This window comes from Phoca vitulina, unplaced genomic scaffold (assembly GCF_004348235.1).
Source record: "Phoca vitulina isolate PV1807 unplaced genomic scaffold, GSC_HSeal_1.0 scaffold26, whole genome shotgun sequence".
In the NCBI taxonomy this organism is placed as follows: Eukaryota; Metazoa; Chordata; class Mammalia; order Carnivora; family Phocidae; genus Phoca; species Phoca vitulina.
This window is the reverse complement of record NW_022589729.1, coordinates 27,044,380-27,072,336: the sequence shown is the minus strand read 5'-3', so window position 1 is coordinate 27,072,336 and position 27,957 is coordinate 27,044,380. Positions and strand designations below refer to the sequence as shown.

The 27,957-nt window shown below is 37.6% G+C and overlaps 1 protein-coding gene and 1 non-coding gene across 5 annotated transcripts; both read right to left on the bottom strand.

Annotated features, from left to right (window-relative positions):
* Nucleotides 1-1,927: 1,927 nt before the first annotated feature.
* Nucleotides 1,928-27,957, bottom strand: CD55 (CD55 molecule (Cromer blood group)). 4 transcript variants are annotated; one of them, XM_032422486.1, is made up of 12 exons: nucleotides 27,818-27,957; nucleotides 26,836-27,018; nucleotides 25,185-25,376; nucleotides 24,697-24,796; nucleotides 23,519-23,604; nucleotides 19,799-19,987; nucleotides 14,192-14,350; nucleotides 13,478-13,543; nucleotides 10,572-10,592; nucleotides 4,970-5,039; nucleotides 2,937-3,042; nucleotides 1,980-2,065 (listed from the first exon to the last, which is right to left on the bottom strand). In XM_032422486.1, the coding sequence occupies exons 1-11, from the start codon at nucleotides 27,879-27,881 to the stop codon at nucleotides 2,940-2,942; spliced, it is 1,233 nt and encodes a 410-aa protein (XP_032278377.1). In that variant the 5' UTR covers nucleotides 27,882-27,957; the 3' UTR covers nucleotides 1,980-2,065; nucleotides 2,937-2,939. The 4 variants fall into 4 exon arrangements, with proteins under 4 accessions (XP_032278379.1, XP_032278377.1, XP_032278376.1 ...); XM_032422488.1 differs by lacking the exons at nucleotides 2,937-3,042; nucleotides 4,970-5,039 and having other exon boundaries at nucleotides 1,928-2,065; XM_032422485.1 differs by lacking the exons at nucleotides 1,980-2,065; nucleotides 2,937-3,042; nucleotides 4,970-5,039 and having other exon boundaries at nucleotides 9,758-10,592.
* On the bottom strand, nucleotides 21,870-21,969 carry LOC116643617. The gene has a single exon (XR_004301582.1). It is a non-coding gene; the product is annotated as a U6 spliceosomal RNA (small nuclear RNA).

Here is a 27,957-nt window from a genome sequence, read left to right as displayed (position 1 = left end):
CATTCCTGCTCGGCGAATCTCCTCTATTTGTCCTTCCGTAATTCACATCCTTTCTTGAATGCCTCCCTGCCCACCATTCACCCGTGTAGCAAAGATAGCTTAGGTACTCCCTGTATTCTGTACAGGTGATTACTCTAACACTTGTAATTCTATACTCTTTCTCTCAGTTAAGTGTTAGTTTTGGTTTTCCTGTGATAGAATATAAGCAAAATGAAGGCAGCCACCGTATTGCAGTGATCTTGACAAGCTCACACCTAGCACGTGGTAACCTGCATGTAGCAGGCTCTCAGGTATTTTTCTGAATAATTGAATCAGTGCTACTTGCTTGGTACTTGCTACTACCTTAAGAAGCATCAGACTGTCCCAGTGTAGGCAGAGGAGGCCCTTCCATTCAACAAACAAATGAATTAGTAGTTGGATATGTGGCTATACACAGAACTTTTAGGAGAGTTGAAAGAATTTCCTAATATTAGAAACTATTAGGAAATTATTGTTAATCTTGTTAGTTGTGATGGTTGCGGTTAGGTTGAAAATATTTCCTTATTATTAGAAATACACACTGAAGTATTTATAGTGAAATACCACGATGTATATGGAATTTACTTTAAAATACTTCAACAGCAAAATAGATGAAGCAATATGACAAAATAATTATTGTTAAATTTAGTTATGTGTGTATTCTAGCCTATTCCAACACTTCAATAGAATTAGTAAGATGATAGGAATGTATAATAATCTAGAAATTAATGTGATTGCCCTTAAGTAAACCAGTAACAAGTGACAGAACTCTAATATGAGAATATGACATGCTTGAGAAAGTACAATATGGTACAACTTCAAAGTAAATGAAAATGTTTCACACCAGGAGAAGCGAAGGACAGCATTCTAAACTACTTATGGGAGGAAGGAAAAGAATCTCTTATTTAGAAATAAATTATTTATATCTAAGAAAATAAATTTCAAATACTACATGAGACAAAAAATGTGATCAATTATTTATTTCTATTTAGGGAAAATAAATTTTTCTTTACATATCTTCTTGAACTTGTCTTGCTATACATGTAAAACCAATGCATTCACTGACATAAATAAATATAAATAAATTAATCTCAGTATTACAAAAGAATAAGATTTACAATTTGGCTATGAACATCTCACTTCAGAAATATAGACTCTTTTCTTATGTTAATATCAAAGTATCTCTGGATAGTTTTAGAGACATTAAATTAATGAAGACACCTTTCACTCTTTCATAAGGGTCCTATTCTAAGAAGGAGAAAAAAAAAAAGATTGGCCTTAAACAAAACTATGGCCGATCCATCTTACTTATAAGTGAGAGGCTAAGTCCTGACTGGGTACCTGTACTTGTGTGACAAAAAGGAAGAGTTATTCCTTTATTCTATATTTCTCCTTTGCCACCAGCTAAACCAAGTAAATCAACGCTCTTGAGTCACAAGCATGTTTTTCCTTTAAAATATTTTGCTAACCCATTCAGGCTCATTTTAATGGAATGAGAAAAGAAGAAAATGCCTTACAGTCAAGGGTTATTTTATAATATGGCCCATCTCTCTTTGGCAAGTTTGCTCAGAAGAGACTGATTTTAGGTTTTTTGTTTCTTTCCAGTATCCAATTACTGTGTTTAATTTTTAATTTTTTTTGTAAACAAAGGTAACTTTACACATCTAGTGAAAAAAAATCACACATTTCCTTTTCTTCATGCTCACGTTCTAAGTATGAACAAACCTCTACACTTTCCTACACTTCGAGGAAAGTAATCACTCTAAATCTTGCAAGTTGTTCTATTTTCAAGAGGTTTGGGAGTGTCCCAGGACAGACTCGCTTCTCCTTGCTTCGTTGATTTTCCTACGCAGATTAAAGACAATGATAGTATGCAACACGAAGAGCACTATTATATTTATTTTGTCCACTCCTCCAGAAAGTCTAAGAAACTAGAAATATTCTGCATACTCGTGTGCACTTTCTTCTTAACTCTTCTTCGGCTAAATCAGCTAGCCAATGGTTACTAGCATCATAAACAAGACTGTCAGTGTTATACATGTGTGTCCTGAAAGTTAAAAAAGAAAGTTAACATCAAAATAATTTTATTGACTGATGCTACACATTAATCTTTTGGTTACTATGAGATAAACAATGAAAATTAATCGGTTAATGTGGCATGCAAAACCAATGCAAAATTAGTAAGTTATCTAACCTCAATGTGGACTTTAGAGTTTAATAGCTATAGCAACACCAACTAAAATATGACACCTGAGTTTTTTAGTTTCTTGAAATTAAGTAGCCAAGTTAGAATTGATTAAGATACTTCCAGATTAAAAGTCAAAGAAAACCCCTGACATGTGCATTAGAGAAAAATTTCATCAAAAGACACCTCAAAGAAGACACTGAGAACGTTTCACAGATATGTTTATATATTAAGTTATTTTTGTCATAATTTTGTATAACATAAAAGAGATATAAGATCTATAAGCATGACTTAAAAAGACACCATAAAACAAATCTTAGTATTTCCAAACACTGAAAACTCTAAAAGCCACCAAGCAAAAAGGAGAAACAAATACAATACAAGCCAATCATCTCATGATGCAAACAGTCACATTGAAGGCATTCCTATTTGTAAGCCCTAACGTATCCACCTTTCGGCTTTTCCCTCCAAATATTTGTGGCATTGCTAGCATCCAGTCATTTCAATAAACTGATTGCAAAACACAAGATGAGATGATGAGTGGAGAATGGATGACATGTCATGCTAATGAGAGATCCAATATGTTAGTCACTCAAGAAAGAAAAGCCAGTCTGACAAGATAATAGAGGTCTGAGCCCCTATTATCCTTGAACGGTCATGGATAAATCCTGCCCGAGTGGTACGGATGGACATTTTACAAGACACAGAAATGTGACTTCATAAAACCATATACCTTTTATGATTTACCAGAAGGTCTTACTTCTGAGGCATCACCAGTCACAGTTAAATTATGAAACATAACATTGAGTGCTTTGCTGTTTTCATGAGTGTAATAAGAGCTGAATAGTAGAGAAGGAAAACATAAATTGAATCATATAATTTTAATTTCAACCGAAAAGCAGTATCAGCATTTCCTTACAATCACATCCCTTTTAACTAAAAACTTACGGGAACCCTATATTTCTAAAAGAGGTAAGTAAATCCTCTGATAGGCAAACACAAAGGATCACCAGGTGAAGGGACACGATCACCTTCACACTCATTAACTCTTTTCCCTGTCCCTATTAAGATCCAATTTTTAATTAAATCGGTATGAAATCAGGAGCATAACCAGGAATGTACAAAGTTAGCTCTTACCTTCAACGGCTTTTACTTCCAAAACAAGGCAAGTGGAGTGTTTTTTAAGTGCACATGAAAAAGGCAAATTCTTTCTTAGGGGTTTGCACAAGTTTCCTCTGATTCAGAAATAGAGGAATTTGGTTTACTGCAAAACTCCAATAAAATTCAAAACAAATATTTCCTCCTTCTACGTTTCAGCACTTTGCATCCCACTGAAACCAACATGGCCAATTATTTTCCTGAAAAGTATGTAAAGAAACTGAAGCTGCCCAGAGAGTGCCCAGTGAACTCCACATTCCTTCCCCACCCCTCTTACCTGCCAGGCCCCAAAGCATTGGCTTTGCAAGGTAAACCCACAATGCTCTAATTCAAAAGGAGAGCCAGAACAAGGGCAAGGAAGTACATAGGGTGGGTGGTTTACTTTTTTTCCACAGTAGTTTTGCTCAAGCATCTGTACCAACTTAACTACATTTGGTATTAAGCATCTAGAATACTTTATTGGCAGTAAATAAATATCTACTTAAAAGCTCACAGGACCCAGTGGTCAGATAGTTTTACTAAAAGACTGAACCATTTGGTGACTTAAAGAACATTTACATACTTTAGCTTACAATAGGCTTCAATAATATTGTTAATTTAAGGAGAAAGGTAAGAGTTACAGAGGGTAAAAAGTAGATAGCTCACATCACCCCCCCCAATTAAAACAGGCCATTTAGTGACAGCATTAAAGTAGAGTTGTTTTTAATTAAGGGGAAAAAAAACAGACAGGCAGTAGGGCAGTTTAGAAATAATTCAAGTTTATATAAACTCTACGGTAAGAAACAGTCAAATCTATAAAACAAAGGAGGGTCAATTTAAATAATCCTCTGTCTACAGAATAGGTCAGAGCCAGCTATGACAGTATACTTAACACATGCACATTCAATGCAGATCAGATGTTTCAAATAATACTGAGTTTTTTCCTATGTGCGGCTGTTCTACCATCCCAGGGCTTACCATGTGCCAAGCAATGTTCTACTTTCTTTACAGGGGTTTTTTAATTCATTTGATCCTTACTACAATCCCCTGAGGCAGGTGATATACGCCCCCCACTTTACAAATAAGAAGCATCAGAGAAGTGAAGTTGCCCATTGTCCCATGGCCCGTACTTCAGCCCAGGGATGATTCAAATCAAGCGGTCAGGTTCCTGGGCCCATCCTCTGAACCACGGGGCTGTTTTTAGCTGTTTCGGCATGTTTTCATATATCCAACTCAGAAAAAGGCCTGATCACAGGCAATCTGTCAAATCTATTAGAGGCTGATTTTTCCCTAGGTTTTTGCTTCTGTGTAACACACAGATCTTACCACAAATTGTACTGAGTAGGGAAACAAGGTGAGTTGGTTAATAGATTGCAAAGTGAGAATGTGGCTTTCAAATCACTTTCCTATGAAATGTTAATGTCCTTGAATCTACTGAAAAATTAAAAAAAGAAGAAAAAAGACACAAAGTCTGTTTACCCAGGGCAGTAATGACAGAGAAAAGGAATAAAGAGAGAGCATGTCCAAAAATACAATTAAGCTAAGAAAGTTACCTTCTGATATAGTGTCAAGTTTTACTGGAAAGAAGCTAAGAACAAATTTTTTTAAATCATCAGAATTTCTGCTCACCCTGATTTTCCATAGTGCCAGAAAATTTTGACTAGAATTAGGGTACCAATTATAGTACCAGCAACAAGTCCTTGAGGGGGAAAAAATTTGGTAACACAGTTAATAGAAACATGAGCAAGTACACATACAATGCAGTTTCACAATGACAAACACACCGGTTACGAGCCAAGTTAAAGAAAAACAGGAGACGTGAATTCTATTTTGTGTGTGGCTTTCTTATGTCACAAGTTTGACAGTAAAAATTGCATGCTATTTATCCTTTCGGTCAAAGAAAAATAAAATAAAATATTTAAAGTATCACATACTCAAATAAGATGTGTTTAACCCATTGGAGAGGCTTCTGAAGGGTTTCAACCCCACCAGGCTCAATTTTAAATGCTTTGATCATTGGTCATTCAAACATGATGACTGCAGGGGCGCCTGGGTGGCTCAGTCGGTTAAGCGGCTGCCTTCGGCTCAGGTCATGATCCCAGCGTCCTGGGATCGAGCCCCACGTCGGGCTCCCTGCTCAGCAGGGAGTCTGCTTCTCCCTCTCCCTCTGCCTGCCTCTCTGCCTACTTGTACTATCTCTATGTCAAATAAATAAATAAAATATTTAAAAAAAACATGATGACTGCATTATGTAATGTTAGCACCAGAAGGTATCTTGGAGTTCACTCTCATTGTGTAGATGAGTAAACTGAGTCTCAGAGAGATGAGGGCTACATATGTGGTTAATAGGAAGGCCATTTACTTTGTTCCTAGTAAAGATAAGAGCTATAGGCATTTCTCCGTCACAGGAAAAGTAATATCACCTGTGCATGGAGGCTGAAATATATTCATGTTGCTTACAGAATATGCTGTTCGGTGTTTAGTCTGCTGTCGATACAATTTCATTTAAGAAAGCATTATTTTGAGATTAAATGCACTATTTTGAGTTGAATGACAGAAAAGTAATTGGTCAAATAAGTTGGTCAACAGTAATTTTTATAGTTTGATTTTCACACACAGTCTTTCTTCTTCCAAACCACCCATGTGCCCTTTCTCCATACCATTCTTGGTCTCCCTTTTCCTGCCTACTCCAACCTGCAATGTCCTTGAACTCTATTCTTTTGATCTGTATTGCAAAGGAAATTACAGATGACACTAGGAAAGCAACTGAAAGTAATGTGACCAAATCACAAATTGGTTCCAAATCAGCAAACGCTCATGTCGCACAATTGCACTGTCGTATGGATATGTGATTGAACAAAACAGCTATTTCTACCACAGGTGAGTTTTTACAGTATTTTACCCAATCAATTTCTTTAACTGATCCCCTAGCACCATATCATTAGCTTGGAAAGACTGTATTCATAAAATAAATCATGGCTCCTCAAAAATTTGGGGTTTCTTTTCCCTTCACCACTCCCATTAGCTCCACCGTTTTCAATGGTTGTAAAACCATCCCATTTTCAATTTGAATGATAAATGAAGACAGAAAATTTTAAAGTGATCCAGAGTATCTAGATGGCTGAACCAAAATCTTATTCTTAGAACACTGATCAGCACATATATGTAATTCTAGAAGAATGTGTGCGGAGACTGAAAACTAAAAAAACTAAAAACTGAAAAAGTTTTTAATAGGTTGTTCTTCCTTATAATCCTATTTAACATAACAGAATAAAGGAACTGAGGTCTGTGGACAGGTGAAGTCACACTGGAAAGAGGCTTTTACAGGAGGAAAAAGAATGTGCTTCAGTAAACCTTAAATTTTCAGATTTACAAATCAGAATTCAACCCCACTTCCTTGGCAACATCCATAGGACCCTTGAAGGGTTTTGTTATTATCATTGGGTTTTCTTTGCCTCTGTATTTTTTAGGTGAGGGAAATTCAAATGCTTCTCTTGCCAGCCTAAGCAGATCAATGAAAAATTAGATGATTATGTTGTCTGATCTCTTAACTTCGAATAACTTGTAGATAACTGAAGTTACTTATAATGGGCTTTAAGTTCATCCTTCAGAGAGAAGGTAATAAGACACAGTGAAGACCTGATATAGCATCTGATACATTTCAAAGTACTACTGATGATTCAAGACTCTTGAAAGTATGCCTCCATTTGGGCTAGTCTATATCATATGCCATATGCAGGTGGATGCACAAAGCCAAAGTTAATCAGCATGTGAATTTGAAGGATACAGAAAAAGCATTTTAGATATGTCACTGAGTAGTCTCTAATTTTTTCTTAAATATTCCTTCAACTGACCTATTAATCCCCATAAGAGATTTATGAACATCGCGATACAGGATTTCAGCAATGGTGGGGGGGAAAAAAGTAAAGAATCAGGACTACATTAATTGTCAAATTTGAGTTGTGCAGATTTTCACATAGGGCAAGAATCTATCCTTTCAAGTGCTGGAGAAATGAGTCATCTGCCTCTGTTGAAGAGCCTAATAGATGTGTGACCTTGGGCAAGTTACAAATCTTGCAGAAATCATTCTTTCAGATTAAAAAATGGGACATAGAGGGGCTCCTAGGTGGCTCAGTCAGTTAAGGAGCTGCCTTCTGCTCAGGTCACGATCCCAGGGGCCTAGGATGGAGCCCAGAGTTGAGTCAGGCTCTCTGCTCAGCGGGGAGCCTGCTTCTCCCTCTGGGGCTCCCCCTGCTTGTGCGTTCTCTGTCAAATAAATAAAATCTTAAAAGAAAAATTAAAAAATTAAAAATGGGACATAGATACATTATAAGATGTTTTGAAAAGTAAAATAAAAATATAAAAATTTCAGTAGAGTACTTGCCACGCAGCAAAAATGCAAATATTACCTTAATAAAGGACTGTTCTTACTCTTTGGTGTGGCCAGAGGGAATGATAAAACTGTCAGAAATCCATTTTAGGGGGCTTCTGAGTGGCTCAGTCGTTAAGTGTCTGCCCTCGGCTCAGGTCATGATCCCAGGGTCCTGGGATTGAGCCCCGCATCAGGCTCCCTGCTCGGCGGGAAGCCTGCTTCTCCCTCTCCCACTCCCCCTGCTTGTGTTCCCTCTCTCGCTGTCCCTCTCTGTCAAATAAATAAATAAATAATCTTAAAAAAAAAAAAGAAAGAAACCCATTTTAGGAAAATAACAGCGACTGCACTACATGACTGCTTTAAGTTAATATTTATTCAATGGTTAGCACTGTGCTGGAGTTTTCATATCTATTATCTCATTAAGCTTCAAAGACTTTAAACAGGGATCATAAATGAGAAAACTGGGACTCAGAAAGATTAAGTTCAATCACTTGGGTTGAATAATTACTAAATTAAAAAAAAAAAAACCGGGGAGGGGGGTGGGAGGATGGGTTAGCCTGGTGATGGGTATTGAGGAGGGCACGTTCTGCATGGAGCACTGGGTGTTATGCACAAACAATGAATCATGGATCACTACATCAAAAACTAATGATGTAATGTATGGGGATTAACATAACAATAAAAAAATTAAAAAAAAAAAAAAAAACCAACAGGATTCAAACCAAGGTCTGGCTGACTCCAAAACACAAGCCTGTCTTCTTTACAATGTTGGCATAAAAAAGCAGAAACAGAAACAAAAGCAAATACAAAACTACATATAAAAAAACAAAAACAAAACAAAACAACTATATAGAGCATGTATTCTCAATGGGGAGTATTATCCCAAAAGGGTGAAAAAAAATCTTACTTTTCCGTGTATAAAGTATAGATATACATACAGAATATAAATAGATTTATAGTATATCTGTGGTAGTGAAATTTCACGGGGGGAGGGTGATTAGGAAAATAAAATGTCTAAAAAGTTCCCTGAGGGGGAGAGGGCAATAATGAAAAAAAGGTTTTTGAGAAACACCGGTACAGAGCCAGCAGAATAGCTTTAGACCTCACAATAAAGTCTTCACTTACATGGCAAATAAGGAAGTTCTGAGATTAGTCAGTCTCTCTTTCTCAGCAGACTTAAATAGGAAAAAATTCAAATACTTCCAAAGTTCTAGTATCACCTGTATCACTCACTAACATTGCAGTGTAATCAAGAAAAGCAATTTCCTTGTAAGTAGAGTTTGCTTATCTTTAAAATAAGAAAAGTGGCAGGAATAAAAGGCACAGCATAAGGAATTTAGTCGATGACATTATAATAGCTCTGTATAGTGACAGATAGCAGCTACACTTGGGGTGAGCACAGCATAATGTATAGACTTGTCCAATCACTATGTTGTATACCTGAAACTAATATAACATTGTGTATCAACTACAGTCAAATTTTTAAAAAACTGATAAAACAAAAATGAGAAAAGTGACCCGATGCACAGAATAAATTGAAGAAATAAAGATAATTTTTAGGTTTATATTTTACAAGTATAAGATCCCAAAGAAAAATATTGCCATATGTCTGATTTAAGAGGGAAAGAGCTCCTCTTTATTTTTGAGCACAAGTTGGAATTACATCTAACCCTAAGGGAAAGTTTTTGGGAAATCACATAGTACATACTTCAAGAATTTCAGAGAAAATAAACCCCTCAAACTTTCATTGGATGCCACTGAGCAGGTGAGAAAAAGCCCATCCACTAAACTCATCATTGTTAACATTAAATGATGAAATCATGAAGTTTTCCTTTAGAATACATTTATTTCTATTTAAAATATCAAACAAACAAAGTGAATTCCAACTGTTCAAATCTTTCAAGATAAGTATTTTAGCTAAGGAGAGGTTCATTCAAAATATAAAAGAACTATAAATAATAATAATAATAATAAAATACCTACTTTCAGCTTCAGTCCCTTGTCTCATTCATGCATGCATAGATAGGAGACCTTAGCTTATAAGGACATAATTTTAAAATATTCACTTTTTTTTATAAGTGTATATTTTCTGTTGGGCATTCCTTATTAATATGCCAACTTAGCTGTATTGCTTCTTTTTTTTAACTTTATTTTATTATGTTAATCACCATACATTACATAGCTGTATTGCTTCTTAAACATTTCTTTTATCATCTTCTTTAGGAGTTATTAATCTTCTTGTTAAAATGTATAACATCAAATAATATATTTATGAACAACAAAAAAAATACTGGAATAAAGGCCAGAAGACATTGCAACACAGATATGTCCTTATGTCTATAGCAATAGAATAATTTTAAAGCTATCTTTACTTTAAATCACTGACAGGGAAGGGAAAAGGAAGAGAACGTAATCAAAGGTAGCATTCTGGTTTATTTGGAATAGAAGTCTAGAAACAGTCAAGGAGTAGTTTGTGAGTACTTATGCAATACTTGAGGCTTAAAAACTGTATTGACAACAGCCTCCTTCTTGTTGTTTTTGGCCCCTAAAATGATGATGCATTGAGACAATAGGCATTCAAGGATACTTGATTGACTGGCCAAATGATTTGAAGTTGCCCTAAAATTACCCTGGAACAAGAACATGGTCGGGAATACTTAGGAACATACCGAATACCTATTGGTGTCCACCAAACACGTCGATAAACTGCATTTACCTGTCTTCTCCTTGACACTCTTAAACATTTCATTTTAATAGTATTCCTAAGACAGTAAAAAGACAATATTCTCTTCCAGGAATATGGATTGTACATCCCACAGTGATGACAATTTTTTTTAACTGCTGAAGAACCAAACTTACCAATTGCAATGATGGCAGCATCTGAAGAAAAAAAAGAAAAAAAGAATTACAAAAATTAAAAAAAAATGTAAAGCCATTGATTTGCCAGCAATTTAACATATATATCCACAGAATGTACTTGAAAGTTCAAAAGTAACTCAGATTTTCATACTAAAAGAAATAATTATAAATAAATTAATGAAAACAGTTGTATATTAACTTAATCAAGAAACATATACACCAGTGCCTATATCTATTCAACAGAGTCAACACTATAAACATGAAACCTGATAAAGAGTGAGTGAATATTGCAACAAACACCATATAATTCAATTATATGACTTGATGGCAAGAAACAAATTTGAAAGCTTATATAGTAAATAACTGTGATCCAATCCTATGACCAAGAAACTATCACAAACTGAAGTCTCTCTCAGCAGACTCTATCAAAAGCTCAAATTACTTCATTTTTTACCTTTCAAGGACTACGAATGTGGCACTGCAAAAATTACTTTCAAATAAATATATTTATAATAATATGCTGCTCTCCTAAGTAGTGAATGGATTTATTCAAAATACCACTAAGAATAAGCGACATTACACAGCAGAAGAAAGCACAGGATTTAGAGTCAGCAAGTAGGTGTTTAACTCCCAACTTTCTCTCTATCAACTGGGTATTATATGATTCATACAAATTAATCTCTAAGCCTCTAGTTCATCACCTACAAAATGAAGCTGAAAAGGCTTATGTCGCAAGGTTGTCACAAGGACTCGTGTCAAAAGAGGTGAAGTGCATGGTGCATACAACTATAGTGCATACCCAGCAAGTGGCAGCGACTCCTTTCTTTTTCAATATGAGCAAAAAATGGTAAATGATATTTGAGGAATACATTAATTGCATAAAAGAGAAAATTTGACCCCAAATACTGGTTGTACTTTCATCATAATTATTGACTCGGGTTTAATTCATGTTTTTTTTCAGGTTTCATTTAAATTTGTTAAATTACCTTGTATTTTTTTCTTTTTTTTACAGAAAGAAATATTTCAACAAAGTTAGCGCTCTAACAAATTTATATTGGTGAAAGTGAGACTTCTTTCTCGTTGCCTTGCTCTATGAAAAATCAGATGTATTCAACCTAAAACTTTTAGGCCCAGAGAGGTCATGAAAATTGAAGAAGTCAGTAAACTCCTACCAGTGTTAAAAGTAATGAACTAGACCTAAAGGTGTGAACAAAAGCTATAAAACTGATGTGGAGTGCCAAAAGCCAAGGTAGATAATAAAATATACAAGATACGGCTTATGTAAATTACAAAAAAAAAAAAAAAACAAAAACAAACAAAACAATATCATGTACTACTAATGGATACACGTGTGCAAGTGTAAGAATTAAAACATAGATAGGATGCTTAAACACCAAGCTCAGGGCAGTCAGTGCCTCAGAGGGAGAGAAATGGAAATGGCACAACACATAATATCTATAATGTTCAAATTCTTAAAAATAGCCAGGTAAGGGCAAAAAAGGCTTCAAGATAACAACTGGGAAATATATGAAATCATTATGAAAATATGGTCACAATGTGTCAAACTATTTAAAAAAAAAACAAAACCCATGATTATTTGATGCAATCAAAGAATGACCAAAAGCGGACAGAAATGGGTTAAGATTTTGTGCATGTGCATGTATTTGGCTTTTTACAGAAAGGAATCATGGAATATGCAAAGGAAATTTCAACAAGGATACCTGTAATGTTTCAAGCTCTTAAAAATTATCTGGGTGATGATGGCAAAACAGACTTCATCACAGCAATTATGAAATCTGGACAAAATATGGAAAAGCAACCATAACAATGATTTGAAGGCACTGGCTGGCAAACTAAGACAGGCAGAAATGGGTCAAAGCCAGAGAAGGGAGAACAGTATGGAATGAGGTTTGCATATTTGCAGTGAGGGAAGACCCTGGGCCATGCGGTATAGGGAGAAAATGCCAGGGTTGTACTGACTAAGGAAGAGGAAAGTCAGAGTATGAAGTTCAGGATCATTGACAGAGCATCTGGAACTTGAGGGGGCAAATTTGAGGGGCTGCTAATATTTTATTTCTTGACGTTGGTAGTGGTTACACAAATATTTGCTTTAGAAAAGTTATTGAGCCATACATGGGTGTTTTATGCAGTGTGAGTGCGGGTGTGTGTGGGTGTGTGTTGACTTCAATTAAAAAGTTAAAACAATTTAAAAAAAATTATCTCTTGGCTCACAGTCCTGTTGAGATTTTCCGAGGAACAGAAAAAAAAAAAAAATAGGTATCTCTAATAGAGAATAAGAGTATCCATAAAAATTTTGGCTATCCATTAGGTAAGTTAATAGACAAGGGGACATCCTGGTAGCCCGAAGCAGCAGTAACTAGTAAGAAGGGTTTCATTCATCCACTCTACATGTATTTTTGAAGTCTACAAGGTATTTTACTCTACTTTTACAAAAATTGTCATTTAAAGACCCTGTGTAAATATAGACCATTTCAAAGAATTCTGTCTTTTCAGTTACTTAGAAGACTCTGTTGAGATGCTTTACCAAATTAGCAACTCTATGGAATCTGGAGAGATCCTTCAGCATGCTTAAGGGATGGGTCTCTATCAATAAACCAGACCCAAAAAATGGCCGTAAGGATGGTACATATATTTGGTTCCCTGAAGGGTCTTGAAGAATTCAAGGACTACCTAAATCTCATATAAAAAACAGAATTTCTTTGCCAAGCTTAACTTAGCATTGTTTTCATGGAGCCCCCATCTTTTTCTACATTATTGCAAAATGTTGCACCCTAGCATACTCCCGATCTGCCTCTGAAGAAAGTCAAGAGCGTTAGTATGAAAAACTCTTCCCACCATAGCACCTTAGATCCCTACTCAGGAAAACCTGAGCAGTGTCAACTCACCTGAAGAGAGGGTCCCTTTTCCATTAGGTGTGCTGGTTGTCCTGGGAGTAGCTGAACTCTGTTTTGCTGTAATATGAGCAGAGGTCAATCTTTTTGTTGTATGGAGGCCCTTAGTCACTGGGGCATGGATAACAGTGGACTTTCGTGTTGCTGGAAGACTCCGTGTAAATGAAGCTTTCGCTGTGGTGGATCTATGGGTTGCTGGCATGGCCTGTGTAGCAGACGCATTTGCCATGATGGGATTCTGGGCTGCTGGTGGGGTCTCTGTAGATAGAGCATTTGATATGGGGGATTTTTTGGCTGTGGCTGAATCTTTTGCTGTGGTGGGTTTCTGAGGAGTTGATGGGGCCTTTGTAGCTGACACATGTACTGTGTTGGGTTTCTGAGGAGCTGATGGGGCCTTTGTAGCTGAACCATTTACTGTGTTGGGTTTCTGAGGAGTTGGTAGGGCTTTTGTAGCTGAAGAACTTATTGTGTCTGGTTTCTGAGGAGTTGATGGGGCCTTTGTAGCTGGAACATGTACTGTGTTGGGTCTCTGAGGAGTTGGTAGGGCTCCTGTAGCTGAAGAACTTATTGTGTCGGGTTTCTGAGGAGTTGATGGGACTTCTGTAGCTGGAACGTTTACTGTGTTGGATTTCTGAAGAGTTGATGGGACCTTTGTAGCTGGAGCATTTATGGTGGTGGGTTTCTGAAGAGTTGATGGGACTTTGGTACCTGAGATATTTGCTGTACTGGGTTTCTGAGTTGATGTAGCTTCGGAACCTGGAACATTCGCTGTGGTAGGTTTCTGAGGAGTTGATGTGGGCTTTGTAGCTGATACAATTACTGTGGTGGATTTCTGAACTGGTGGTGTGACCTTAGAAATCTGAGAACCTTATATAGAAGAAAAATGTTAAAAAATATTAGCTAAATAATGCTGTCAAGTTAAGACTTAGGAACAAATTGCTTGCGCTATGAATTCTCTTTCTCTCTCCCACAAACACCTAAATATGAATATGACTTTTAGGAGACCAAGTCTAATTATGATTTTCCCAAGGAATTGAAACGCTGCAGGTTTTTGCTTTGATATAAATTATGCCTGTAGCCAACTAAAGTGGGTTTACACCAAAGTAGTACTGAGGTTCTTGAACTGTTTTCTATGTAAAGAAAAGAAACCAAAGTCAGAGTTGGTAGTGATCTCATTCTGTGACACACCCCAAATTAAGATATTTTCTCTCACAAAATGTTTTCCTTTGCTCATGCCAAGACCAAAGAACCAAATAGAACCACTGGACAGACAGAGATAATCACAACATAGTTCCTTTTCTCGATGCTTTCAGGACATGTTAGTCACCTTGGGAACTTGTTCTGTTTTACTCCTTTTTAAAAGTAATACAGTCAATCTGAAAAAAAAAACAAACTCTTTTTCCTCTTGTGCTGGTTACCAACGTTACACATATTAGTTTAGTCCCTCTTTGGATTGCAGATCAGGTAACAAATATCTGAAGCGCAACCTTGATTAAGATCCTATTCTGAGAATTGCAACTCTAACCATTTTGTACAGTTTTAGGTCTTCAGTGCCTGTCGGCCTTTGGGCCACTTACAAACTCCCTCCTCAGGCAGCACTGAGAAGGGCTGCCTGCTTCACCACACACTGGAGACTGTGGGCAACTTCTCTAATCCTGCTAAGCTGCGATTTTCTCATCTGTACAGTGAGGATAAAAACAAAGCAGATTTGAGAACATTATTGTAACGAATGAGAGAAATAATTTAGGGAAGTTATTTCACACAATGCCTGTCTCTGAAGGAACACATTTTACCATTCCGGTGAGCAGCTGCCCGCACCCACCAGCACACACATCCTGCTCCACTCACTCAGACACCCAGCATCATTTATTTCTGCTTCCTGTTATCTTCCTCAGAGGACGGTGGGGACGGGACAGCTCACGGAGAAGACCTAGCCAGTAGAGTAGGACTGACACCCTCAAAAAATGGTAGATGGTATTGTTAGGGTAAGATTTTATATGGACTTTTCCTCTAAGGTGCTCATATATAAATCTTATTCTTTGTCCCACCACGTTAGTTCTCATTTTTGAGCCAGAAGACGTACATGCTAGTATAGTGTAAGTGTCCTGGAAATTGCTTTTCTCGTTGCCTTCTTGTTATTTGATGTCTAGTTTATTTCCATCGCCATCAGCGCGCTCCAGATTATTTCAATCTTCTGAACTACATTGTGATTTAGAGCCCAGCCTATGGGTGATGTTCCAAGCATACTTGAAAAAACTTCTTCCATCTGTCCTTATAGGGTTCAATGCTCTTAATATGTCAATTTTTTAAAAAAAGTTTAACTGTTGCTTCTATATTCTTATTGATTTTTGGTTGCTTATTCTAACAGCTATTGAAATAGGTGTGTAGAATACTCAAACTCTAATCATGGATTTCTCTCTTTTTCTTTCTGCCCGTTTTTTGCTACATGTGGATTGACGCTTTTTTTCTCCAGTGCCCATAGATCGCAGATTGTGATAGATTCCTGTTGAATGGACCCCATTTATCATTATGAACTGTTGTATCTTAAAGTAGTCTTTGATATTAATAGAACTTCACCAGCTTTTTTTTTTTTTTTTGGTAATTGTTTGCAAAATATATTTTTCCATCCTTTACTTTTGACCATTCAGTGTTCTTATCATTAAATTTTGTCTCTTGTAAACAGCAAATAGGATTTTTTTAAATCAGTCTGACAATCTTACTTAAATTACACTCTATGTAATTATTGATAGAGTTGGGTTTATAGCAAACACCTTACTATCAGTTTGCTTTTCCACCCATTTATTTTATGTTTCCCTTCTTCTCTTGTTTCCTTTTGGATGAAGTGTTCATTATCATTCCTTTGTTAGCTTATGATTTATACTTTCTTTCACTACTATTTTCATGGCGGCCCTAGAGATTACAGTATGTATTAGACTATAAGTCAATTATGCAAATTAACATTTTTACAACTTTTTAGTATTGCCAGAACCTCATAACTTTTAAATGCAATTTACCTCTTATTGCCTTTTGCTCTGTTGCTATTATACACTTGTATTCGACATACACATCAAACCCTAGAAGACAATGCATTTATCATTTCGTACAGTACCTATTCATGTACCTTTGCTAGTGTTCTTCATTTCCTCTTGCATTTTCATGTTTTACTTGGGATTATTTTCATTCTACTTGAAGGAATGCTTTTACTTTGTTGTTCTGTGCAGGTCTGGTCTTCTAGTGACAAGTTCCCATAGTTTTCGCATGAGAACATCTTCATTTTGCATTCAGTTTTAAAGCATATATTCATTGGGTAAAGACTCCTAGGTGAGCAGTCATTTTCTTATCCTTAACTTGAAGGATTTCTTCTCATTGTCTTTGGCTTCCATAATTTTTGTTGAGAAGCCTGTGGTCAGGTTTAGTGTTGCTCCTTTGAAGATAATGTTGTCTTTTTGTCTCTTGATGCTTTTGTTATTGTTTTGAATTGCCAAAATTTTTGCCATGACATGCCAGGAAGTGGTTTTATTTTTATTCTGCTAAGAGTCCTGAGAACCTTTGGAATGTGTTGATGTATTTCATCAGTTTTGGAGCATTCTGTCATCTCCTTGAATACTTCTGCTCCTCTTTCTCTCTTTCTCTGTCTCTCCTCTTAGCTAACCTGTGTTACAACAGTTTAACATGTCTCAAATATCTCCTAAAGTTTTATCTATATTTTACATCCCCCCCCACCCCCCGCTTTGTGCTTCTGGGCATTATTAATGAATCTTCCTTCCTGTTCCTAATACTGTGTCCAAATCACTGTTAAACCTATTGTGCTCTTCATTTCAGATTGTATATTTTTCAAAAGTTGTAGAATGTCTACTTTATTTTTATAGATTCCAGTTCTTTGTTGAAATTCTCTATTTCTCTTTTCCTTTAATACCTTAAACATATTAACCACTGATTTTAAAGTCCTCATCTGCTAACTCAATTATCTGGATCTCCTTTATCTGGATTTATTTTCCCCTGATTTGGTTATAATTTCTTACTTCTCTCCATGTCTAATAACTCTTTTATTGTATTACTGACATTGTATATAAAACATTCAGATGGTATGATCTTCCAAGAGAGTCCCCTTTTCTGACAGGCAGACTGGTTGGAGGTGATCACATCCTCAGCCCAGGAGGGACTGAGCTGGGTCTCAGCCTTAGTAAAACTCAGTCTACTTCTACTCTTGCCTCTGTTCCTTGGGAGTTGTCCCTCTGAGCTTTTCCTCGACAGCCTGGGAATCTTTGTTTCCTCAGCCCTGAGAAACTGTGGGAGATGCAGGTCTGTCCTTCAGGAGTCCCCAGCTCAGCAATCTAGCCTCCTTCCCCACATAGCTTCAAAATGGGCACAAATGTGTTAAGGGGGGCAGGAGTGTATGCTTGATCCAAGCTTCTTCCTCTGATATTTGTTGCCCAAATACCAGAAGGATCTGAGAGACTGCATTTTGTACTTTGGAAGCTTTGGGTCTAACCCCCAGTCTCCCCCGCAGCCCAAGAAATCAGCAAATGGCCCTTGGGAAAAACTGGCTCTGCATTGAGGACCTCAATTTTCAGTATATTTTTCTAGCCCACCACAACCACTAAAAGCTTGGCCAGTTTCTCTCTTTCCTGGCAGCGGTCTTTTAAGTGGGTCACGATGGACCCCCAGCCTAGGTGCACCTCAGGGTGGCTTGCCTTCACTCTCGACCCCCAGGAATTCTAGTTCATTCAGTCCTAGTCGTTCCCACCCTTGTATCTCATGCCTTTCAAAATATGACTTAAAAAAAAACATCTATCCAGATTTTGTAGTTATTATAAAGGAAATATTGGCCTACCATGGCCTACTCGGGCACATGTAGCCAGATTAAGAAGCATAGCCAGATTACACATAGCCAGATTAAGAAGCAAACACATATCAAATTTCTCCCATAATTAAATTAATTCAGACAATATAATGAAATTCTCCCCATGCAGTTGTCACATCTCCACTTCATAATAACCATTATCGTTAGGGGTGCGGAGAGCCAGCACAGTGAAGTGCTATTCCTGGGAGAGTGAACTGCTACAGTTTCTTTGGAAACAATGTTGGTGACGTCTGTCAAAAGTTTAATGCATGTTCCTTTGTTCCAGTAAGTACCCTGCAAAGAATTTACTGTACAAAATGCACTTGCACACTGTGCAATTCCAGATACCCCATATTTGTTGCAGCATCTTTTGTAATAATAATTAAAAAACAAACAAACAAACTAGCTAGAATCAAAAACTAAATTTCCCTCAATAGGTTAAATAAATGATATAATCATACAACTGCTATGATTAAAAATATAAATATGTGTATGTATGTTTATTTGCTAGAATCAAATGCAAACATTTGTGAATGATGGTTACTTCTGAGAGAAGGACTAGGGACAGAGAGATTTTTACTTTACATTTTATACCCGTCTGCATGGTTTTAATATTACTTCCCTGTTGATGTATGCCATTTATAACAAACAACTGTTTTCAACAGGCACTGATATTTAAAAATTCATGCTAACATAATTCCAAGTATAATTATAAAGGGAGCTCAAGTCACCCTGGCATCACATATCACATTGCTTAAATACCTCCTACTGGGATCACTATCTAGATCCCTCAGTTTAGTCTAAGGTTCCCTCCCAACTGAAGAAAATAAACCATTTTATTTACTTTTCATATTAATGTTAACTTATTGAAGGGGATATGGTAAGAAATAGCAAATGCAAGCTAACTCACTAAAAACATGAGATATGTTACTTCTTAATCTGGCTATGTGATACATTTCATATTTATTTTCCCGTTTTATTAAATTATCAGTTATTTAGAGCTTACAAGTCTAGGGTAGTGCCCAAGTAGGCCATGGTAGGCCAATATTTCCTTTATAATAACTACAAAATCTGGATAGATTTTTTTTTTAAGTCATATTTTGAAAGGCATGAGATACAAGGGTGGGAACGACCAGGACTGAATGAACTAGAATTCCTGGGAGTCGAGAGTGAAGGCAAGCCACCCTGAGGTGCACCTGGGCTGGGGGTCCATACATACACTGTGTGTGTGTATGCATTTATTTATTTATTCATACATTACCACATATTCTCCATATCAGTGTTTCCTCCTTCCTTGGAAGTCATAGACCCCTCTAAGAATCTGATGAAAAATTGCGCCCCCCAGAAAAATAAAAATATGCATATGTACCACATTTTCCATTCATTTCTCAGGGAGTTCATAGAATCCTGTAGCCCATATATAGACCTAAAGGTATAAATAAAACAAAAATACAACAATGCAAACTCATTACCTTTGCATTCAGGTGGCAGGCCACTCCACTCTCCTTGGTCACCTCTAACAGTACAATAAATAGAGTTCTCTCCGATCAGGGTGAAGCTTTCATAACATCTATATTTTATAGTCTGTTGATACACATAAGTGTCCCGTGGATCCAGAATGAATCCATTGCTAATTTCTGGTGGTTCTGGACAAAAAATTTCTTTAAAAAAAAGTCCAACATGTTTTACATTAATAAAACTGCCAATTACTTACTTTAATAAGTAAGATTAAAACATGTTAAATAAGTTATTTAAAAAAAGTAAAAATCTACCATTTTTCTAAATTCAGCATTATCAACCAGGGAGCTTAGAAATACCTATTAAGTAATGAGTAGTGTATTTGGAGCTCTGGATACAAATGGTGTAAAACATGAATGCTAACTTTGAGACCAATGTATAGAAATAAGATCTAGAACATATACATGAAGCAAAAATTACAATAAAGTCCTCACACATTACATATCAAATTGTGCTAGAAAAAGCCCCTACTGCCGGAGTTCAGAGGTGAAAGCAGGGCAGAGATGTTAAGGAGGAAATGGAACTTGAGTGTAATACTGAGACATACCCTTCTGCTAAGAGAGCAGAGCAGAGGGCATTGCTCTGCGTTCCAGGGGGAAATGATGCCAAATGGAAGGAGCCTAGAAGTCAAGTGGCATACTTGGGAAATAGGAATAGATGATTCTGACAGAGTGAAATATCTGAAGTGTCAGGATTACATTTTGACTTTTAGGATCAAATTTTGTTAAGCATACATTGACGCACAGCCTTTTACTTAAAGTAAACCTATTGAGCAGCAGCACTCAGAAAACCGTACTAGAGGCCCCTCCTTGGCAGTAGCCCTGATAAAAAATGCAATGGATCCACATTGTCTAGAGCCAGGAAAGCAATGTGATCATGTGTGTATATCAATTATGTTACATCGAGTGGCCTTAAGTAACCAGAGACTATTAGCAAACCGATACATTACTTTTAAGCCGCTGACCAAAGCAAGGAACAAGAGGCTAATTGGCTTTATATGAGGCTAAGGTGCAGGCTGCCTGCACATCACCATCAGTGCCGTTCAGAGATTTTCTGAGCACCTAACACATGCCAGGCACTCTTCCACAAACGGAATTGCAAAACTAAATAAAATACTAAGTCGTAGGTGTTAAAATATAGTGACAGTGGCGCGTGGGTGGCTCAGTCGGTTAATCGGCTGCCTTCGGCTCAGGTCATGATCCCGGGGTTCTGGGATCGAGCCCTGCCCTCTCCTGCTCCCCCTGCTTGTGCTCTCTCTCTGTCAAATAAATAAATAAAATCTTAAAATAAAATAAAATATAGTGACAAAAAAGATTCAAAGATTTTCATTTTAATACAAAATAGTGAGGCTTATCACAGAAGTGTGCACCATGGCGTGGAAAGAGAGAACAGTTAGCCAGCGGGGAGGTCAGGAAAAGCTTTTAGAAGGTCTATCAGAGCAAACCCTTAATAAGAAAAGAAAAGAAAAGAAGCAAAAGAAAAAGAAAAGCTAAGCAAAGAAGGGGCTGAAGGACATTCTAGGCAGGGGCAGTAGCAGAAGGAAAGATGTAGAGAGGTTTGCATGGATAGAGCATAGAGTATGAGGGCAAGACATGAGTGTGAGGTGGGTAGACCATGCCAATCCTCGTATGCTTTACTAAGGAGTTTGGACTTTGTAAGTGATGAGGAGACGTGTAAGTTTAAGACGGAAGAGATAAGTCACATCTGTGTTTCAGATGGATCACTCTGGGTAGAATGTGGATGAAACATTAACGCAGTCCAAGAATGGGGGCCAATGCAATCAGCGTCACCTTTGAACTCAGACAAGTGGGACTCCTGCCCCAGCTCCTACACTTTAAGAGGCTACGGCTCTCTTCTGACTGTGCTTCTCCCTACCAGTGGGGTATCTGCAGGGCTGTGGGTATGCTCACTGAGAGCTCTTCCCCCACCCCACTGTAAATTCTGCTCTAGGAACTGGCCCTCGGAATTCCCTCCTGCAGGGCCTGAAAGTGTCCCTTCTCCCAGTCCATATTCTTTTTTTTTTTTTTTAATATGGAACACTACAAATTTGTGTGTCATCCTTGAGCAAGGGCCATGCTAAGCTTCTCTGTATTGTTCCAATTTTAGTATATGTATCACATGGTCCTGATTGTTGTGTACACCTGTAGTCCAAAGTTCAGTGCCATGGGGGTGGGGGGAGGTCCCCCGGCACATGACTTGGGCGTGTGGGCCATGTTGTGCATTTACATGCATCAGAGGCTTCTCACAGTGCCAGAAGGGGATGCCTATTTGAGTAAGTTTGCTGTCCAAACTCACTTTAGTATCATTTACAACATCCCTTACTAGATGACGGAAATGGGAAAGGTGGGTGGTGGGTAGTAATGCTGAAAATTTCGAAGTACTAATAATGAGAAAAAGGAGAAGTAGCGGACATAGGAGGGTAGAGCTCAAGGTGGTGTGTGGTGTAAGAGGGTATCTGGGTGTGACGAGCTTACACCTGCAAGCTCTTGGTTGGCAAGACTTCATTTTATTTGTCTTCATTTCAACTGACCCCATACATTTCCTACCGCAGTGTGTCAATCAAGACACTCTTGTCAAATTCACTAAGTCTAGTCTCGTTTTCTGCTCCTAATAACACCCAAAACTTGACCTTAGCGATAATTTTAGCAAAGATGGGAGAAACAATAAAGCCTACATTTTTAAACGTTGCATTTTTTTTCTTAAGAAAAAAAAGAAATATGCTGCACATATTTTACTCCTCTCAATTTTCAGGAGACACATGCCTCTAGTGGATATAAATTTGACTGGATACATGCATTTATGATACTATTTCTATGTCCTAATCTCCCTCTAAGAAGATAAGATTTTCAAGTGCAGAAATCATATTTCTTCTTTATTGTATAACCTTATTTCTCTAATCATGAAAAATCAATCCCATTTCAAAACATTTATAGATAATTAGCTCACTTCATAATCCTAAAAGAGGCAACACTGAGTCCTAGAAAAATGATGGGTTTGATGTCCAGAGATCTGGGTTAAATGCCTTCTCTTGCCATTTATTTTGGGATGTAGGTTCAGGTCATATAGACTCTCTGATCAAGAGTATTTTAATTCATAAAATTAAAAATTATGGGGAAGAAAAACCCTGTATCTATTTTGCTTGATTGTTAGAAGGAAAGGCAGGATAATAAATGACCAACCACAATACACACCTGTTTGCTGGGGTTTTGTTTATTTGTTTGTTTTGGAGTTTGTTGGGTTTTTCTAATCCTTTATCTCTGCAGCTAATAAATTAAGAAACATTACTAATAAAGATCTTTATTTTTATTTTTTTTAAAGATTTTATTTATTTATTTGACAGAGAGAGACACAGCAAGAGAGGGAACACAAGTAGGGGGAGTGGGAGAGGGAGAAGCAGGCTTCCTGCCAAGCAGGGAGCCCGATGCGGCTGGAGCTCGATGCGGGGCTCGATCCCAGGACTCTGGGATCATGACCTGAGCTGAAAGCAGACGCTTAACAACTGAGCCACCCAAGCGCCCCACTAATAAAGATCTTTAAATTAGCTAAGACACTCCTACACTGGAAGTGGGGGGTACTACAAATACACAATGTGGATAATTCTTCATGAGAGAAAGTAATTTACCATTGACTATTCAGCCTCACACTAGAGTGCTTAGGTTTTTTTTCAGTCTTACCTTGGCATTCGGGAAATGGATCACTCCACCCAACACCCTCGTCTACAAGGGAACAGTAACTAGAAGTTTCACCAACTAGCCTGTACCTAAAGCAATGAGGGGAGAAAAAAAAGTTAGGTTTCATCCACACGTTTGGCTTCCCTTAAATTCTCCAAAATATCATCTTAAAATATTTACTACACCAGTAGATGGAGACAAAACAAGTTGATCAAAGTTCACATGGCAGTTTAAAGGAAAAGAAAAAATTAAATTAAAAAAGGTGATATACAAAGGATACAAAAGTATAAGACATACAAAACGTTTTTTATTTGGGTGGGGTCCACATGAGAAAACAGGAAAGTATTTTGAAACATTTTAAAGTGATATAGAGGCTTGAATATTTTATATTTCTGAATTCTAAAAGATCAACAGAGGCTTCATAGAATAATAGAACATATTTATATTTTAAGGCTCAAAGTACTCCCCAGATTTGATATTAATCATATTAATGATCCAAGCATCTCTGTTGCGTACAGGAGACACATGATGTTGATATTTTTATTTTATAAAGAGCAGGTACACACACACACACACACACACACACAGAGTAAAATATCATAATTCAATATGCAGATATTTAATGAGAAAATGAACATAAAGTTTCCAGCAGTCTCTGAGACACTGATGATACCCAAAGAGTGAGTTCCTTTTCCCTACATAGAGAATTTAGAAAAGACCTCAGGTCAGCATGATATTTTTATACTAGGAGTAAATGTTTTTAACACATAATATTTTGCAACAGGCAGTTTGCATACAGAAAAAAATGCAAATTCATTATTTAGGTAAAGTAAGGATTGGTTTCACTTGAACACTTGAAGGATATAATTTTTGCAAGTGCCAACATATTACAGGCTTTTCCCTTTACTAGTCACATTTAAAATTTTATAATGAATCATATACGTACTGAAATCTAACAAGTGAGAGAATTTGGTGTTATAAGAAATTGTCCTTTCTTGCCCTCATTTTATTAAATTTAACCATGATGAGCTCATGATGAAAGATCTTTGAGCAGAGGAGTTGTTTTATTGAGACTAGCTTGTAAACACTGACCACAAGTCTAAAAACTTCCATCTTAAGTCCTAATTTGTTTTTACATTTGTTAAATATAGAGTATAAATACGTAGTATGCCAAAACTTACCCCTCGTTACACGAGAAGGAGATAGATGAACCATATAATAGGTCAGTTGGTATGCTGACATGACCATGTCTTAAATCTCCAGGATTAGGACATGATTTTTCTAGAAGAGAACACAAATTGATTTTTTTTCATTAAATTATCAGGCACTTCTATGCAAATTCATCATCTGAACTACTGACATTTCTTATTCTTAGACTTTTTAAAATCCTTCCTTCATTTTGTAAGTTTCAAATAAAACACCATATTTAGAATATATGCTTATTACATCTTAGGTAACCTTAAACAAATTAAATGTGAATAAATACTCCCATCTCACAAGTATTTAGTTGGCCTAATTTAAAACAAAATTATAAAATTACTCTAATGGTTCTTTTCAGAATCATTCGAAGTAATAATATGTACACATAGACTTCCAGCATGAATGAAGGAAGAAATACTATTTCCCCAAATACCATATGATTACGAATACTCTGTAAAATTATACTCACTTTTACAAAATTCATCTGGTTTGGACCACGTAAAATTCTGAAGGCAAGTTAGTTTTCCTGAGAGAAAACGGTCCCTTTGGAAGCCAGGTCGGCATTCATATTCCACAATGGAACCCGCTGGGAAATAATTCTGTTTGGTAAAAGACTTTTTGAGAGATGCAAAAAGTAGCCTGGGTGGAACGTCACAGCTACCTAAAAGTATTGGGAAAAGCAACAACGTAACTAATATCACCTTATTTGATAATCTGTGTTTAATTATCCAGAATTATTTGGTCCTTACATCACCCCTTTTTCTGTACTTCTTTGTACATATTTGATATTTAACTATAATAATATCACTACAACATTCACAGTATGTCAAGCACATTCACGTATATACTTCTATTTCCTAATTAGTAAATTTGGTACCTAGATATCACTATGCCTACAATTCAGGAAATATAACACATTTTAGTTGCCTGGCACGGTTCTGCCACTGACCCTTACCTGCCCAAAGGAGGACAGGGGTGAGAGGAGAACCAGTATTTCCTCAGACCCCTGGGGCTAATGTCCTGAACAACAACAATAACAGTAACAATAATAGCTAATATTTATTGAACACTTCTAAATGTTTTATATGTATAAACTCATTTCATCCTCACAACAACCCAGAAGGCCACAGATCAGGTGAGCCAGGGGTGTACATAAAAGTATTTATAAACGGTAAACACCTGGGCAAATGTGAATGTGGAGAGGCATGGTACAGTGGAAGGGACATGGACTTTATAGTCCAAAGACTCAAGTTTGGACCCTGGCTCTCCTGCATAAGAACTGCTGATTTCAAGAAGTTACTTAACTTCTGGGGGACTATTTCCCCAGACTACCTCCTTACTGAAAAATGGGGGTAAGAGTCCCTACTCCACTCATGGGGTTGTCCACTCATGAAGGACTCAATGGAGTTAGCTATGTAGAAGCATTATAAACTCTAAAACATGATACACGTGCAAAGGCTTAAGCACTTCAACCACTGCCTTCTATCCTGCACACACAAAACCCAGAGGTTCAAGCTGATTTCACCCTGGTTTCACAAAATACTTGTGGCATTTTCTATATTTCCTGTACCTTCTATTACTCCAGGTTGTCCAAAGCTAGGAGCCAAGTCTCATCTTTATCTTTACTTGTCTCTGTCAAAGTTAATATAGGACTATGCATCTAGTGATAGATTTTGAGGGAAATACAGAGAACTTTTTAAAATGCTATCACAGAGTTATATTTGGTGAGTCCTACTTTACAAAATGAAATTTAAGAACACAGAAGACCTATGTTATGTGTCGCGAGGTGATTGCCAAACATCTTCGTATATAATTTACATCCTAAATCGTACCTATTGTTTATTCTGTCTATTAGTTCAGGAGGTACAGCATTAGGTGGGGGCAGGGGGTGGGGGAGAGAACAACAACAGAAAGTCCAAACCTGTTAATGAAGAAGCAGGACCTATTCTGGGAAGTAATGTGGTCAGTTAGTTGCAGTGTGAAGTGCCAGGTATATATGCCCTGGGGTTTCCTAATGCTTGAAAACTATCAATTACCACTCACGCTGAAGAGGGATAAAATTAAGCTAACAAGATACATTCCATTCCCGTAACTTATATATACAAAAATGAAGAACTTACGGTTACAAAATTCTGCCACCTCTGACCATTTATTGTTGAGACAGACCACTGAGTCGGCCCTGCCAGGAACCTTTACAAAGCCTTCATTACATTTGTATGTTACTGTGGTTCCTTCTTGAAAACTCAAGAGATCTCCCAAAGTTGGTTGGGCATTAGGTACCTCTGGGGGAATGTTGCAGTCACCTAGGGAGGAAAAAAGAAAAAAAGAAAAGAAAAAACAGAACTGAAGGAAATAACACTTTTCAGTTCATAGCAACATTCCTTTTGCAAGAGGAGTAAGGGAAGCAGCCAAGGCTTTTGATGCACAGGTAAGGTTTCCATACGGTGCTGAACCGACATACCAAGAATTTGCTAGGCTGCCTGTCTTGTCAATTAATTCAGTCTTAAAATAAGGACAGAATCAACCCCTCCCTTTCATTATTTAAAAAAAAAAAAAGTGGTTTAGAATTGATCTCCACGTTGATACTGTTACTAAGCACACAATAAAGACAGACGCCCCCGTGGAACGTTCCACCTGGAAGACAAGATATGCTAACGGATAGCGTCCCGTGCAGCACGTTTAAGAGGTGACAGTGGTCAACTCTGGCCTCCCACCCTTAAAGAGATGTTGGGGGATTCAGAATTCACTCTTTGAGCCCTGCCCTTCGGCTTCCCCAGGTTTGGCTGCTCCGCAAACTCAGCCCGCGCTTCCTCAACGGTCCCCGCCTCACTCCTGAAGCCGTGCTAGCTGGCGTCCAGCACAGCAAGACCCCACACTGCAGGACAGCCCGGAGATCCTCTCCCTGTCGCCAAGGGATCGTGCCAGTAGGAGCTCCGAGCTTTAAGGGTAGAGGATTACGGGAACGATTTACCCATGCCCACATTCTTCACCTCCCCCGGTCCCCAGACTTCCCGGTAGTCGCGGAGACGGATCCAGCCCCTCCCACCCAGCCTAAGGGTTCCCCCGGCGGGGCCGGGCCCCCAGCCCCCAGCCCCCGCTCACCCTGAGCCGCAGGTGGACCCAGCGATAGCAGCAGCAGGAGCAGCGGCCCGCCGAGGAGGCACATGGCGCCCAGGGCCCGGGATCCGGAGTAAGTGGAAGCGGGCTCCAGCAAGTAGCTGTAAGAAGCAGCAGCGCCTGGC